A 17,235-nucleotide genomic window follows, 5' to 3' on the forward strand; every position below is an offset into this window, starting at 1 on the left:
TCCCTGTTCTGACCGACACCCTGCTCTCAGATTACCATACGGTTCACTGAACAAAGGCTTACAGCAGGTAAATATTGAATGAAGCTAAAGTTAGACAGCGGGTATGTAAGCGATACATTAACCTTGAGTTTTGAGTTTGTCTAAGATGTTGTTGATGTTGTTCTGTTATTCAGTTTACAAATGGCAACTGTTGCTAAGAGACCCATAAAGCCAGTAACTGCTGATTTTTCACATTCAACCACTAGCTTAGCATACTTTATCTGAAGCTTTGGGGATTTTACATCGGTTTTACAGGGTAAAAATGTAAACTATGTTTCTGCTTTGATTACTGTTAAATTTCTTGATTTGATTTTTTTTTTGTTTTTTTTTGTATTAATTCAAAAGATGGACTGAGAGGACTCCATAGATTGCCTATATTTGAGACTGATAATATCGCATAGACGTTGGCCATCTGTGGGAGGGGATCCAGCTAAACACAGAAACACCACCCCGGATTGAATTTGGCTGCAGAGAAATGAAAAGAGCAAACATGACATTAATGTGTCTCCATTTAGCTTTTTTTTAAAAAGAGATTATATATTCATCCTGAGCTTGACCTATTTTACAAACACAAAAATGTCAGTCAGTGTAAAAAATGTAAAAAGCACAATAAAAACAGGAAACAGTGTACTTCCACTTTACAATTACCAAGTTCTTTTAGTTGTTTTTATTACATGAAATCCAAGTAAATGATGTGGTTTAATGTTTTAGGTCTGGATTGCAATGCTCTGTGTGTATTAGTTTAGAATGATGAAAAATGATATGATAACCTGGGTTACAATGATTTAAACATTTATGATGATATAATTCCAGATCAAAACATGTCCATCTGCACAAGACGAAGCTTTATAAAGTGGTCCAGTGATCTGCAGCAGCAGGAGGATGAAATGAAGGCACAGCAAGAGAAGGTAAAACAAAATAAACAGATTCCGTATGCAGAGAAGGAGGAGCCAAAAACAGAACAGTCCATGTCACCTGACTGTACCAACATACAGGAAATGATATCAGAAGGTGGAGCAGAGCATGTTTCGAGGGAGGGCGCAGAGATTCAGGAGGAGAGCAGGAAGTGCTCGCTCTCATCTACCAGCGAGGAGAAGCAAGATGGGCGGGAAGGTGTGTGTCTGTTTTGGGGGCAGGGCTGTGGAGGGTGGATAAAGCTGTTTAGCAAGTTGTTTGAAATCATCTGTAAACACATTAAATGTTTATAAATCCATAACTTTATGAAATAGGATGATTTACTGCTTCAAGAAGAAAAATCTTCTTATACTTTTATAATTTTACAATTACTTAAAATGCACATATACAGACTACTTATATTTTACAGCCATACAATTTATGAATTGTTTGTTGATTATATGTTTATATATATATATATATATATATATATATATATATATATATATATATATATATATATATATATATATATATATATATATATATATATATATATATATATATATATATATATATATATATATATACATAATCAACAAACAAATGGATAGAGTGGATGTGTGAATATGAGGCTTGTCTACTTGTAGTTTCTGAATTGGATTTAGGTTTGATGTTTGTATATACTCGTATATACAAAATGACAAAATATATCTGTCTAAGTCTAAATCTAATACTTCAGTGTTCCAAATTAATAAATATTGAATTCAAGTTCACGCTGTAGCTTTAGCTGCATGTTATTAGGTGCCATCGAAGATCAGGCAGCCTGTTTCAGCAGCTCCCTTTATTTTCCTGAGTTTTTCCTACTTTTTTTTTTTTTATTATTATTGTTTTTTGGATCTTTTAACTCTTCACTATTATGTTATTCTTATACATTTTTCTAAGGTCCATATTTCTGATCATTTTTCTATAATCTTTTTGCTGCTGTAAACACCAGAATTCCCCCATTGTGGGACAACAAAAGGATTTTCCATTCTATTCTATTCTATTCTATTCTATTCTATTCTATTCTATTCTATTCTATTCTATTCTATTCTATTCTATTCTATGTTTAATATTGCGTTTCACAAGGGTCGACCTTCACCTCAGTCTCAAATCCTTTTCAGCTTCACATAGTTTTTTTTTCAGGATTGTTCTATCTATGACCAACTTAGCAGTTGCTTTTTCCTAATGACTGCTCCCTAAAAAGCTGTATTTGCCTAATTTACAGAGTAAGTATTTCTTAAAATAAGTGCATTTACCTTGATTTGGTCAGGTAAATAAGATCATTTGCCAATTGAATTAGTATTTTTACTCTTAAAATAAGATAATTAGATAATATGCACTTGAAATAAGACAATGCAAAAAAAAATTTCTAATTTCAAATATAAATTATCTTGTTCCAATGGCAAAGTCTTTCAATTACCTCCTAAATTCAAGAAAAAAATAATTTATTTAAAAAAAAATTACTTATTTAGATTTTGTTTTGGCGCAGTATGGCTAAATAGTTTCTTTAATCTGAGTTTAAATATCTGTTGCTCCTTTAGTAATACCATGGGCTTTAAAAAAATAAATAAATAAATCAGTTAGAATACTTTCATAGAAAAAAGTGTTTTGATATGACACCATTAAAAAATGTTTGATAGGCATTCATACATTTGAAAGGCAGTGTTTGTTTACATTATAATTCGGTTCTCTATATTTGTTGAAGCATCAGGTGGGCACAAAGTGGAGAAGAAAGTGGAAATCTCCAAACCTAAGAGCTGGCAGCCCTCTTCTTACAAGTACAAAAAGATGACAAAAAAGCCTTGTCGAAATGGACCATTCTACTTTTTTGAAGGAACCAATGGGGCTGACATGTGAGCTAAACATGCAAAATACAAAATATTATCCAATTCAACATTAAGGGCCATCAGAGAGTCAGATTTACTATTTCAATAATGATCTTAATGCTAAAAAGGAGATGTGTGTGCTCCTTCACCACTCTTACCTGGTTTTGGTTTGCTTGGACACATGTGGCTGATTTTCTCTGCAGAGTGAGCAGCTACTTTGACAGCAGAGGGTGGATGAGGATTTATAGTGAACACAGAGAAGATTTCAAACTCAAGTGGTGTGTGACCAAATCTCCAGCTAAATACAGAAGCTTTAGAGAAGGTACAGTAGAGCTAAATTATATTAGAAGAACTCTAAATTTAAACAGCCATGAAAACCTTGTTGAAATGTTTTCCAGGTAGACATCTGATGTACCAGATTCCCAACAACATGGTTCTCACCACTAAAATCGGGCTCCTTAGAAGCCTGCGAGAGTTTGAGCAATTCGGCCGCAAAGTCCAACATGGACACAGGTAAAACAAATAGCTTGTTTCCCCCTTTTATTACTCTGTCATAAACCTTCATTTAAATGAGTGTCAAAGTAGTCTGAAGGAAGCCGGTTTGTTGGTTGTGCTGACCATTTAATTCATTAGTTGGATTAACAGAAGTCTCAGGTTCCAGCTCTCAAAAACCTTAACGCAGCGATAGGGTTGATTTAGGGCTGCACGATATAATCGGCCCCCTATCGGTATCGGCCTGTATCGGCCTTAAAACTGAATATCGGACATCGGCCACCCCACTGATATTTAACCCGATATTTGATCAGCTTCTGAGTTTCTAAAGTCTAAAAAAAAAATAAATACTACTACTTCTTCTTCCTCAAAAACTTCTTTTTTACAGACTTAAAAACTTCTAAAGACGAGGGAAAAAATATTGATACATTAAAATATCACAATATCTTCTTATGCTGATATATTGTCATTTAAAAACATATCAATCAACATTTACTGGTTTGTCTTTCTTCACCTTTAACATGTATTCATTCTGACCTGTTACAAGTGCAACCTACACTGATTTTATTGGGATTTTATATGATAAATCCACACAGAATTGTAAATATATGGGTAGTAAAAGGAAAATGGTTCATGACTTTTAAAATAGTTTACTGATAGAAATCAAAGCAGTGTGGCCTTCATCTAATCAACAATCAAATTTAATGTTTTGGACAACTTCCTGTTGGATATATTTGTTTCTACCAATTTTGCACAGACAGAAACATTTTCATTTTCTTCTCTGTAAGATATCTCAGTCAGACTGGACATAGATTGTCCATGACAGGGATCTGCAACCTTTCATATCCAAAGAGCAGTTTTGCTCAGAGTCCGACAAAGGTTATTTTGCAAAATATGACTTTTTCAAAGAAACAACTTTTTTATAGGAAATTAGTTGTCATCTTAAACAATCCACAATTTATGTATTTTTAGCTTTAAAGATCATTCTGAAACCTGTAATTTCAAAGCTAATTAAAAGAAAAATGGCTCTCAAGACATATTTCTGCTTATTTTATATTAAGCTCTTCCATCTTGTAAAAAACACTAAAGCTTTTAATACTCATTATAATACATTATTTAACTATTTAAATACATTTAGCCACCATTAAGAGTTGCTGGAGAGGGTCCAAATAGCAACATGTTGCTCTGGAGCCACAGGTTGCAATAAAAATAAATTTTCTAGCATTGCCATACAACCTAAATTCAATTTTACGCTGTATGCTGGGCCATTTATAACACATTACGTAATATGTTTTAATCTACAGCCATTCTTGCTCTGGCTGTATGTTTACAGCTGGTATCCTACAGTGAACCACCGTCTCAGGCTTACATAACATAATTCTGCCACCACCGTGTTCCAGGCTGCAATGGTGTGTACAGATTGAGATACAGAGCTACAGTAATTTCCAGACCATGGAGTTCAGTTATGGAGGTCTTTCATTACACCTGAGCACCTACCTGCATGAGCGTTGTGTCTTTAAAAAAAATAAAAAATAAAATTCTTATTTGGTATTCAGCATATTCTTTTTATTATACCGTATGCCACTACATTGATTAGACAGAAGTTTCGTTGTCAGATCTACCTTTGTTTTATAGCCCAATCCTGATTTAAACATCTCCAAAACTTTCTCTCTGATCTGTTTTTGTTCCTTGGTGTCCGCTATGCTGTTTATTGAATGTTCTCTAAAAAGAAAACTACCTTTCAGATAGCAGCTGTATTTATACTGAGATCATAATACACACATTTTTACAGCTATAAGTAAGTGTTGTGAATATGACTGCATGCTACACTTTCTAAATGTAGATGATCTTGCTTCATTTTTTTCTAAACCGTCCCTCACAGGTGGCTGAAAATGGAGGAGTTCATTCCTTCAACGTACCGCATGGATATGAAGAAGGAGAGGGAACTTTTCTTTTCCCACTTCACCCAACAGGAGGGTAAAACAGGTAAAACCATTTCTTTCTACCTCAACCTATCCTTCTATTCCTGCAATAAACCCCCTATCTCACCTTTCAAAGTGGAGCTGCCAGCTTCATGTCAGAAAGCTTAATCACATCTGACTACTTATGAATCAGACAAGGAGTTTGTTCTTGACGGTGTCAGGACAACAGTCGCCTAGGTGCGTGTTTGATAAAGAGCTGGAGAACGTTGGAAAAATAATGCACTTCACTTCCCATGAGGCCGTGATAAAATCAACAGGGAACCATGCTGCTGCCATGGAGATGAGTCAGCAGAGGGCAGGGCTGAGACACAAACAAGAAGAACCTGAACGCAGCACCGGCTGCTGCACCAAACAAAGCCACAAGTAACAAAGTTATTTCAGGACTTTCAAACGCCTTTAATGTCGTGTTAGGACCTGGAGATGAAAGTCACAGTTGAAATCTAGATTGATTGGTTCACAACAAACACATTGTGGTAAGAGGTGTACGGGTTTGTCAAACAAAGTTATCACTAAGCAAACAGGAGAAAGACTTAAACAGCCGGTTTAATCTCTGGGTGACGGATGGATTCATGGGACAGACAAGAGAAGGAAAAAAAAAAAAGCCAAAAGAGAACCAAACCACACTAGAAATAATAGAGATGTGAAACAGTCTGCACTGAAGTCTCTGCATGAGTCACTTATTTCTATACAGGGGATTACAAAATGCTTTGCAGGTTATGGTACCGCTTTTTTTTCATGAAACGCTGTAATGTTTTGGGTAAATTAAAGAAAGAAGTGAGTCAACATTTGTCAGTGACATCCCTTCTCTGTGTGTTTAGTTTTTACACTTTAACAATGTATAAAAAAATAGTCTAAACCCCCTTAATTTCTTCCTTTGATGTTATCCCACATTTTTTCCTTCACTCTCTGGCCATCCCATTGTGCTGTTTATATAGGGGTAAAGATTAGGAATAAAGAAACTAAGTAGATTAACTGAAAAGACATTTATTTAAGAAGGAAACACCTGACAATGCGTCACTCGTTCATTATCTACTGTTTGCCTTGTGTTCAAATTCAGGAATCATTTCAGGTGGTAAGAAAGTATTCTCTCTACAAGAGGTGGGAAGTAAAATGTTACTTTTACTTCAGTAACTTAAAAAAAATCTTTTAGAAGTAGTTTTACTTGAATGTCATTTTACACTTACTTGAGTAAAATTTGGAGTAACTTACAGTAAATGGTAAACATTGATGCTCTCTATCCTTTTCTCACATATGTGGATTACATACTGTTAAGGTTGGTTCTTATCATTTTACTTTGAAAAAATATTTAGTTAGTTAAAAGTGTTTCTTCTTTAATTTTTTTTTTTTAACTTTATCAGTTAAATGCCATAATTTGCACATAAATGTCTGATTACATAATTTTAAAATATTAGATCAGATGCTATGAGCTGAATTGAGCTATTGCACTACACTGCAAACACATATATGATGCAAACTCCAAAACACACAAACAACAAATGCAACAGAAAAATGTTATTTCTTTTAACTTCTTTTAAAGTATTCTAGAGGAATTTGCAGGATGCCTACTGTACTTTCAATTTTTTTCTTAGGTAACAATAGAAACTCCAGTAATTGTAGCGCTACTCAATCTGGAGTAAATGAGATCACATTTGAAATCAGTCCTTAACAAGTTTTCTGTAAGACAGGAAACCCAGACAGCTTCACTTTTCAGGATTTTGTGTTCCAACATAAATTTAGAATGATTTTCTTTTAAAATAAAACACATCTTACCACATAAGTACCAAAGAAAAAAGTTTACCTGAATTGTTTGTGAACTGACATTTTCCCCTAGGAGTGTACTCACTTTTTGTCACCAGTGAATTTAGACATTCACTTGTGTGTGTTTGCTTATTTTGAGGGAAAATAACTTCCTTATATTATATAAAAGTATCATACTTCAGTTTTGTCCATTGAAGTGATTTTGTAAGACATTTACCAAAACTAGATATATCTCCTGCTGTTACAGAAGAATAATTTGTTATAGCAGGTTAAAATCTAAGTGATATGTCTCTGTTTCTGGTGACAGCGGTGGAGAACTGTATGTGGATCTGTAAGCCCACCAATGGGAGCCAGGGGAGAGGGATCTTCCTTCTGAAGAACACGCAGGATGTTGATGAATTCAGACTGAAGCTGCAGAGCCTGGCCCACGGAAGGAACTACATTGCCCAACAGTGGGTGAATACCTGGTTGTTTGATCACACAAAAACTAGTCAATCATGACTAGTGCTTTTTAATGCTCTTTTAATTCTATGAGAAATCATTTTTATGCCATGAACAAGTACCCATGAATCATATATGATCATATATAATCATCTTTACCATCGACAGGCTGCCGCCATGTCCTGAATTCTTCGTTTTCTAGCCACTGTTGTTGAAATTTGCATTTTCCCATTCTCTAGCTTTTTCTCCGCCTCAAGCTTCTTTTCCGAACATACGGCTTTACGATCAACCGGAAGCAGTTCTGCGCAAATATATATGGCGATGTAATATATTTGATGAAATTGTTTCTATAAATTATTTTTTTCATAAAGCATTTTCAATGCCACAATAATCAAATTGAATGGATTTAAATGCCAATTAAGGCCTTAATTTAAAAAATAATAATATAATAACTTTAAATGATTTTTAATGACCCGCGGAAACCCTGCTGTAAACACTACTTTTTTCCCCCCACAGTTACATTACGCCTTTAAACTGATGCATCCATTGTTTCATCATATTTTTTTTACCCAGTTATATTCAGAAGCCGCTTCTGCTAGACGGCAGGAAGTTTGATGTGCGATCTTACCTTCTCATCGCCTGCACTGCCCCTTATATGGTCTTCTTTCGTCACGGTTATGTCCGGCTGACGTGTGACGTCTACGATCCAATTTCCAATAATCTCTCTACTCACCTCACCAACCAGGTAACTCCCCCACCTCTGAACTATCAGCCATTTCTAGACACTTCTAATTGACATAGTTAATCTAAACAGGAATTGGTCCCTTTTGAACAAAGCCAAACATATGAGATGGATTTTTCTGCTCTGACCTTTTAGCCTCCTGCAGAGGGATACATATTGACCTGTTTTTTTTATATCATTACCACTTGAATGACTTGAATTTTCACTTAAAATCCTGAAAACAGGGAAAGCCTAAAAAAACCTTTACACTTTTTTTTGTGTGGAATGGAACATGAAGAAACAAAGCATACAATGATTGCCTGCTTTACACATGGATCACAGCTGACATTGTTCATGTAGATGTAATTTCTATATCTTAACTGTGAAATCAGCTTAAATGAAAGATGCACAATACCTAACATTCAAAGAGTTGCAACCTGCACTAACTGTAACCTTTACTTCCTGTTCCATGTGTCACTGGTCCCCCTGCTGTCTGTTTCCAGTATGTTCAGAAGAAACACCCTCTCTACAGCAAGCTGAAGGAGGACACTGTCTGGTCTATGGAGAGCTTCAACACCTATGTCAATCTCCGGTTTCAGGTTGCCAAGGGTCTGCCCAGGGACTGGGTGCTGGGAGCCTTTGCGGTGAGAGCTGCGGCGTGCTGTAGCTCTGAGGGACCAATTACCAATACAGACGGGGTGGTTGGCACTGGTAGCTAATTGAGAATGTGGTTAACTTTACATGAGCTCATTGCTCTATGAATAGTCATCATGTTACGGCTAAAAAGGAAATATTACAAGTTGTTTTTCTTTGTACTGTCATGCATTGCAATGCTTTTTTTTAGCCGCAGCTTATAAAAAGAGCTCTATAACCTGATTACAACATATTTTATGGTCTGAAAAACCACAATAGATTTGTTTTTCTAAACGCCTGCTGTGTTATCTCTGCATTAATCAAGATGCCAGTCAGATTTTAGATTTTATTCTGATAAAAAAAGAGTATCTGAAACACAGCTGTTCTGACAGAGTCACGCCCAGAGACACGTCCAGCTAAATGCTGGTGAAGATTCTCAGTCATCCAGGTCATAGTCATTCAAAAAAAAAGAAAATTAAAAACAATCCATTGGACTTTGTTTCCAAGTTTGAAGAGGTTTCGTTTTCCATCCAGGAAGCTTTTTCAGTTCAAAAAATAAATTTTTTAATTGAAAAAACTCCCTGGATGGGAAGCGAGACGTCTTCAAACTTGGAAACAAAGTCCAGTAGTTTGTCCAGCTAAATCCACTCTGGTCCAGAAATTGTGTACAGGTTATTTATAGCTAAAAATTGTCAGCGACATTTAATTGTCAACTGCAGATTGCAGCGACATGAACACTGAACAACGATCTCTACAGTCAATAGCTTCTCAGTTCTATGCTGTCGTAGCACAAAAGATGTCTGCCGCCATAAATGCAAACCTGCTGCTATGTAATTATAAATAGCAATTTCCAAGGCAAAGAAAGCATTTCAGCTGATAGGTGATTACAAATTACATACATATAGATAATATACTACATTTTTGTCAGTAAATTCCTGTAATTATCAGACACTGCACCTTTAAAGAGAGGGGTTAAAAAAAAAAAATCCGTCTTAGAAAAGCTGATTTGATAGAGAGGTAGAATATGAGATCTTTACACCCATTATCCAAAATGAGAAGAAAACCTCAGTCACTTAACACAGTCAGGCTGAAAACATATGGAGTTACATCAGTGACAGATTGCACTGACATTGGAAAGGAGAACAAAACACTGTAAATTAAAAGACTGAACAGTTCGGCACTATCATAGGTAATATTTTTCAATATTATCTTTGTTAGCTGTGTAAACTGCAAGGAATAGATTAAGTTTAATTTAAAATTAAGTGGTAATTTACATTTTGAGAAGTGAACCACAACTCACTTTTGCTGCAACACTAGTGTTGGGTTTACTATAATGCAGTAGAAACAGGCTATTTGTTTTCTCTTGTCTCACCAGGAGTTAGAAGGACGTGTCACTGCTGCAGAGCATGGTCTGATTAATGCAATGGAACAAAATTTACAAAAAACTTCTGCAACACACATGTCTTATGGGGACATTACTGGATCACTTATTGGTTTTGAAATAAGAAAGATAATGATAAAAATGATACCTTTACTAGTAGTTGAGTAGCAGCACTTGAACCAAACCCTTCCATAAAAGACATAATTGGAAAAGCTCTTCCCCTGAAGCCAAAACAGTGCCACACAAACACTGCTAAGAAGTAAGCTGCTGAGGCTTTACCTCCAGTGGCGACTCAGGAAATAAAACCCTCATACAGGTGCTAGAGAGCTGTTTTCCCAGTGGAGAAAAGGTAGAAAAAGGGGCCAAATGTGGTGCAAACACATGTATGATGCAAACTAGAAAACAAACAACAAATGAAGCAGTAAAACGCTGCTAAAGACAAATGGTGCTGTCACCGAAACACTAAACCAACTAATGTTTGCAAAGTAAAATAACATGCAATCACAGAAAAGCTGAATCAGAGAAAGCAGCAAATTCACACTGCAAAAAGGAAGTAAGCCTGACCACAAGGGGGGCATCCCCAAAGTCATATGGATGAGACCCTCAGGAAAGATTAACCAAAGTTTCAGGGAAGAAGAAAAATATATTATTTCCCTTATAGTATTTTAAAATATATGGTTTTATCTTTTAAGTTTTATAGAACAGCAAAGTATTGACGTCAATAAATATGCTACGCCTCCATGTGACATTGCAGATGTCTCCCTCTAGTGGTCTGTTGTACTTCAATTCTACAGAGTGAATTCTCAACTTTTTTTTTTTAAGTTCCTGTTAATTCTTCTTTATTTTCATCAGTTCTCCTTTGCATGTATTTTGAAGGTTTCTGCTTTGCTCTATTTTCTGTGGATGGAACAGTTTTCTTTTGTTGTGGTTTCTGTTCATTTGGGATTTTTTTCAACTCTTTGTTGTGCAGTTTACATCAGTCATGTTTTTGCTTTACATGTTAGTTGTTGTGCTTTGGAGCTCAAACCAGCTCTGCAAAAACCGTCTCTTTTCAAAGATGAATAGTTGTCAGCAAATTCATGTTTAAAAAAATAACTTACTATCTCTGTTGAATCCTGCATTAAAAAAGAAAACAAAATAATATTGGGTGCAAATACACATATAGCTATGTAAATATAGTTTCCCTTAAGATTATACATTAATGTTTTTATGATGTGATTCTGTTAAACAAGAGACAAATGTCTTGTTTCTTGAGTCATATAGGTAATTATGACTCTGAACTGTTCTCACTGTTCTCACCACATATTCTCTGACAGATGTATTTATTCTTTTCACACTTTAGAGGCGCATGCAGCAGATCATGACACAGTGTTTCTTTGCTGTCAAAGACAAGTTAGACTGCCGCCCTGGATTTTTTGACCTGATCGGCTGCGACTTCCTAGTCGACGAGTCCTTTAAGGTGGATGTTTACACATCTTAGCTGGAGCTGGATCCCAATGTGCTCATTAAATAAAATCGTGATGTGCCTCTTCTAGGTGTGGCTGCTAGAGATGACCTGCAATCCAGCACTTAATGCAGACTGTGAGGTGCTGAAGGAGGTGATACCTCGCACAGTTTCAGAGACGCTGGGTCAGTTGGCAAGTCACCAGCATTTAACGCATTTGCAGAGTATAAGCACAACTTTGCATCTTACTATAAGGTTCAAATGTACTGTTGTTAATTGAATGACTCAAGTGTAAAAACCTCCCAAATGTTGTTTAATCTGCTGCTGCTTTGTCCTCCTGTATTTAGGTGTAATCTTTTAACACAAGCACTTGACTTGAGTATTATTTTATTTATGGTTCAGATTAAAAGAGCATTTCTACAAGCTGAATTTAAAGCAAAACTGCATAACTTTTTATCAAATTATTTACTTTTTTGATATATGCTAATAGGCTGCACCTGCATCAATGCTCCATGTGGGCTCCTCCTCTCAAAAACTGTCCTATGTAACCTGTGATGGTTGGATTTGCACTGAATGAGTCATGTGACCAAGGGAGCAGCATTATAGCAGTCTGAGCTCTCCTTGAACACCTCTATTTAAGCTAAGAGTTGTTGTTAGATGGTAAAACAGATACCTAATGAGACATGTTTTGGTTCTCCAATGAAGGATTTTATCTTGAATAGTAAATGTTTCCATGTTTTTACAACTAACTCTATGACTTCCCTACTTGCTCATCCAAAATAATGTACATCAGACTCCAAAACACAAAGAGAGACAGTTTCAGTTTGTAACTCTGCACTTCTTCCAGTTGCTTTCAGGAAGTTACAGGTCTAGTTCCCCTACTGGCTAAAAGTTATGCAGTGTTGCCCGAAGAATTTTTAAGGTCTTGTAGAACAAAAACTAATACAGCGCTTCGATTAATTGAACTTCTTTGACACCATAGTTACGGGTTACAAAAATCAACACAATCTGGTGTATTTTTAAATTTTTTTTATGTGACTTGAGCCATTTTACAATTGAATTTGCCTGGATTTAATATAAATACAAGTTTTAACAACTGATGTGGTTATCTTTTTAACAAAACCTTGAGAAAAAAACTGGTAATGAATTGCAGAGCAGGATGCTCATTTGATTCCCTAAACATTCAGTAAGCAAAGGGTTGCAGTCTGTCCCTTAAAATACGGAATTGGCAGCTAAACATTGTGTCCCGTATTAAACCAATAAGGAACGCCACGATTTGTCGCGCGATTTAAAAATTGCTGTATGTCACAGACACATCAATACTAAATCTAAAAAGAAGTTACAAAACACAGTAACCGGTAAAACCTACTAAATGTTAATTTAAAGAGTGAATCATGCTAACTAGGAATCAGAAAATAAACCAAGTAGGAAAATGTAGTTATAACATATAGCATATCCTAGTTGTAATACATTTCTTTTTTTGCATCTTCTGTGCGCATTTTTTATTTTTTATTCAAAGTATTCAGACATCAATGAATGGGTGGTTATCAATGTAGGCAGATGAGTTTTGTATAGTATATAATAGCTTTAATTACAAACTTCACACAAACTAACAAACTTTAGGTGCTATTGCTTTATGCTAGATTATAAAAAAGACATATTTAAAATGTTATTAATATATAATAAATCATTTTTAATTATTTCATTTATCTTTAGCATTAATAATTCAATTGAGTATAACAGTGCAATAACTTGTCTGAATAGGAACATTTATTATAAGTTATTCATCGTTTGCCTTATTACTTTAAATGCTGCAATGTTTTCTAGTCAATTGTCTATAGCTAATGACCAATTTTATAGTTTATTTGCACAAATTTGCTTTCCTGTCTTTACTAAAAAGAGAAATAAACCATTACTAGAACCCTGCCCCGCCCACCAGCCAGATTATATTCAAGAGAGATGGCAACCATAAACAAGCCCGTTTCAGGTGAAGATTGTTTTCACTCAATAATATAAGATACATTTTCTTTTGACAGGAATTGCTGTTTCCCTAAATCCTAGAACCTGTAATATTTTTCTTTCACTATGTAATTATACAGGAAAGATTTGTCTGTAGGTGGTGGAATTTTCAAATTGAGGAATAAGTCATTCTTTTTAGAGAGTACATTTATATTTGTTAAGTTATATGCACTTTATGATTGACAGGACTGTGGAAGATATTTTTTCTTTTGCATCCCCTATTTTAAGGTTACATCGAAGTTAGTAATTTGGTTGTTGTCTTCACTAAATATATTTCTGTTCCTAGGCAAAATTTTAATAATCATCAACCTACAAGTTGTTTCATTATTTCAACTTTTATCTTTACCTTTTCTCATTAGTTACTCATCACATGTTTTCATTTAAGATGTATATAAAATTTAAATCTCCATTTGTGCACCTTGTGAATAACTTGCTGTGGTGATCCCTGAAAAAAATGAAGAGCAGAAAGGACATAATATGTATGTTGGGGTGTTTTAAATAGTAATCAGGTAAATTTAGTTAGCTTAATCTAAATGAAAATCTATCATAAATATTCAAGTAAACATGGCTTTAGTCTGGCCTCAAAATCGGTGGCTAGAATCATTTTAAGAACATTTGATTTCAAGTTCAAACTTCTTTATATTGCAAAAATAGGTGAAACTAATGCTTCACATCAAACAGAAAAATAGCATAAAAGTGTGAGAGACACTAGAGAAAATAAAGTTCACCATCAAGAATATTTTTAATCTTATGATGTTTAGAAAAAAAGTCCAGTGTAAAATATTTTAGTGGCTTTGACTCTTAAGATCTGATCCAGCTGACCAGTCTGGACTTTAATGCAAATAAAAGAGGATAATCACTGGATATATGGGATTTAGAGGGTGCATATGTCTGCAGGTGTCCAGGAAGATACAAGGAGGATGTCTATCCAATCCCTCGAAGATGAACAATGCAACAATAAATCAATCAATCATATAGTTAACAGGGATCATGTGAAAAAAATCATCTACATGGGGAACATGTCCACTGTTTCCATCAGAAGTTGAGGTTCAGCGTTTAAAGAAAGTCCCTTTGCGGTCAAGTAAATACATAGATTAAAGCTTGGTCAAACTGAAGGCCAAATCCGGCCCATTATGAGTACTTGGGCTGTTAGGAGCCAAAAAAGGCCTCTCATATAAAGTAAAGGCATATATCGTTTCAAAGTACGACCAGTTGCTAAAACTGCAAGGTGAATATAGATAAACTTATATCAGAGCAGTTTGCTGTTTGAAAATGTAAATCAAAAGTCTAATTTATACAGCAGCAAACAACCTTTTAAAGATCTGATGATGCTTAAGGGGCCCCATATAAAAATTTGTTTGACACCCATAGTTCAAAGTGATAAATGTTAAAAATCATTTCAATTTATAAAATGGTCCCAGTTTATTTAAAGGATTGGTTGGTGTTCGCTCAGATGATGTGTCTCTTCTCAAACAGATCCTTGAAGCACCAAACGTCTTAAAAGGTTTCTACTTTACAAACTGATGCAGCAGTTTTATTTGAAAAATTCCCACTGTACACAGTTTTTTTCTTTTTACTTATCTTGTCTTATTTTTTTTTTTAAACTAATCTAAACATTTGTTCTCTGGCTTTTTCTGCCTAGATTTAACTCTGGAGTTGTTCAACAAGTGTCGTCTGAGAAAGAAAATCCTTCCCTTAGCCAGTCAGAAGGACTTCGTAATGCTGTATAGTGGTGCCTCAGATCATGCCTGCAGCAAAACAAGCAACGGCATCAAGTTAGACAAAAAGAAAATTAAAAGAAACCACACAACACAGCCTAAAAGAGAGTCAAAGGTAGAGGGGAAGAAGGGGGCAGACAATCCTTTGCCCAAAGTCACATCCTCTCTTCAAAACCCAACATCTCCACCTAAATGCTCAAAGTTACTCAGGGGTAGAACCATGCAACCGCAAGATAAAGTCAGACTGAGCGGCTACATTTCAATGGGGGATCATTTAAAGGCCACAAACAATCAGAAGCAGCCAAAGTCTGAGCAGAAGAGAAGGATTGCCACGCTTCTGTCCTGACTGCAGGTCTCTTGATGAAAACTCAAACAGGACGCGGTCAGAGTAGCATGCAAGGGAAAGAGGAACAGTGATACATGGAAACAAATGTGATCATTGTCTGAGGAGAGCAGGTGGAAAAGATTTGTAAGAATAAAACCCCTTGTTTTCTGCAGCGTTTCCTACTCTTTGTATTTTTTTGGACAGTAAAACGTGTATGAAACATTTTGATAGTTAAATAAAACTCTTAAGTCTGGTTTCTTTTCTTACAAATTGCAGTTTAAACATCATATAAGCCCTTGAAAGGCTTTTTATACATTCACCAGTGAGACAGCGGTCACATGTGTCATTAGATATTAGAAAAAAGGATGAGTCAAAAGAAAAACAGTTCAGGAAAAAAAAAAGATTCTTGTCTTGCTTAAAAAGGACAAAAGGTCACAAAACCAGAAATGTTTTAAGCGCTACTGCTGGAAATATAGTTTGAAGGTAAACCCGAGCATGGCAAGAAAAACCTGCACAAACCGGCACTTAATGCCAAAACTTGAGGGTGGACACTAACAATGAGCAAAAAACTAAAAAATACATATATATTTTTTTAAATAATACAAAATATTTGGTGGGATTCTGTGAATGAAAACCAAGGCTTAGCAGGGTTTGTTGCGCTAAAGCATAGCGATGGCTCAGTGATGCTGAGGAGTTGTTTTTTTCCCCCTTGTAAAGGAAACCTGCAACATTATAAAAGTTAAGCTGGATTCAGTTTAAGACAATAAATATTGGAGGTGGGGTTAGAATTACCAAAGAGGAAGCTGAAATATGAGCATCATCTGACCTTTAAACAGGAGGAGGTTCCCAAGTTAAAATTAAACTGGACCTGGGATGGCACTTAGTGTGGGCTGACGTAAATGTTGCTAAATGTCTTAAAACTAAGAAAAAGCAGGCATAAGTTGCTTAAATGTGCTGGTTGTTGGAGGACTGGGCCATGATTCATTACAAACGCTGTCAATTTGTGCACAAACCTGCTCTACTGAGTACTAGATATGCTTCCATAAAGCAGAAGCTGACTAATTTGGATGGTACACAAATGTCTCCACTTCTGGCTGGAGGTATGCAGATCATTTTTCTTTGTTTTGTTTTTTTTTGTAAGCAGCTTCTAGTTCATAGATCACGCCAGGTGACCTAAATTGCAGTCAAGATTGCAACAGTATTTGCATCCCTTCACAACCCCTGGGACTGTGTGCAACCCCTCTTATCGTCCTCTAACCAGGAAGATCCCCACCAGCCTGCGCTTCAGAGCTGTTTCAGCTTGTTTTGACTGCAGCTCTTTACCTTGCCATGTCACAACTCGCAATTATCTAAGCCCGGCAAGCCGCATTCAGGGCTGGAAGCTGATAAACATGACTGGATCTTTCCCAACAGGAAGTTTTCTTCATCATCCACCTGCTTTCAGCAAGAACTCAAAGGGCATCAATGAACTTGTGTTGTCAACATTAGGAGGAGAAGCAGCTTTTCCCTCCTCTACC

At 35.7% G+C, this 17,235-nt stretch overlaps 1 protein-coding gene across 1 annotated transcript; it reads left to right on the forward strand.

Moving 5' to 3' along the window:
* Window positions 1–853: 853 nt before the first annotated feature.
* Window positions 854–17,234, forward strand: ttll10 (tubulin tyrosine ligase-like family, member 10). The gene is made up of 12 exons (XM_038298509.1): window positions 854–947; window positions 1,035–1,152; window positions 2,690–2,831; window positions 3,008–3,126; window positions 3,203–3,317; window positions 5,179–5,282; window positions 7,344–7,488; window positions 8,051–8,222; window positions 8,702–8,842; window positions 11,555–11,671; window positions 11,748–11,841; window positions 15,318–17,234. Exons 1-12 carry the CDS (start codon window positions 861–863, stop codon window positions 15,737–15,739), a joined length of 1,776 nt encoding a protein of 591 aa, XP_038154437.1. The 5' UTR covers window positions 854–860; the 3' UTR covers window positions 15,740–17,234.
* The last annotated feature ends 1 nt before the right edge of the window (window position 17,235 follows it).

This window comes from Cyprinodon tularosa, unplaced genomic scaffold (genome assembly GCF_016077235.1).
Source record: "Cyprinodon tularosa strain WSP-4 unplaced genomic scaffold, ASM1607723v1 ctg409, whole genome shotgun sequence".
NCBI lineage: Eukaryota > Metazoa > Chordata > Actinopteri > Cyprinodontiformes > Cyprinodontidae > Cyprinodon > Cyprinodon tularosa.

Bases quoted from the DNA above. Each gene is read 5' to 3' on its own strand.
- ttll10 (XM_038298509.1), top strand. From the start codon at position 861: ATGTCCATCTGCACAAGACGAAGCTTTATAAAGTGGTCCAGTGATCTG. The intron at 1,153-2,689 runs GTGTGTGTCTGT...TTGAAGCATCAG, and splicing joins GAAGCAAGATGGGCGGGAAG to GTGGGCACAAAGTGGAGAAG. The intron at 3,318-5,178 runs GTAAAACAAATA...CGTCCCTCACAG, and splicing joins AAAGTCCAACATGGACACAG to GTGGCTGAAAATGGAGGAGT.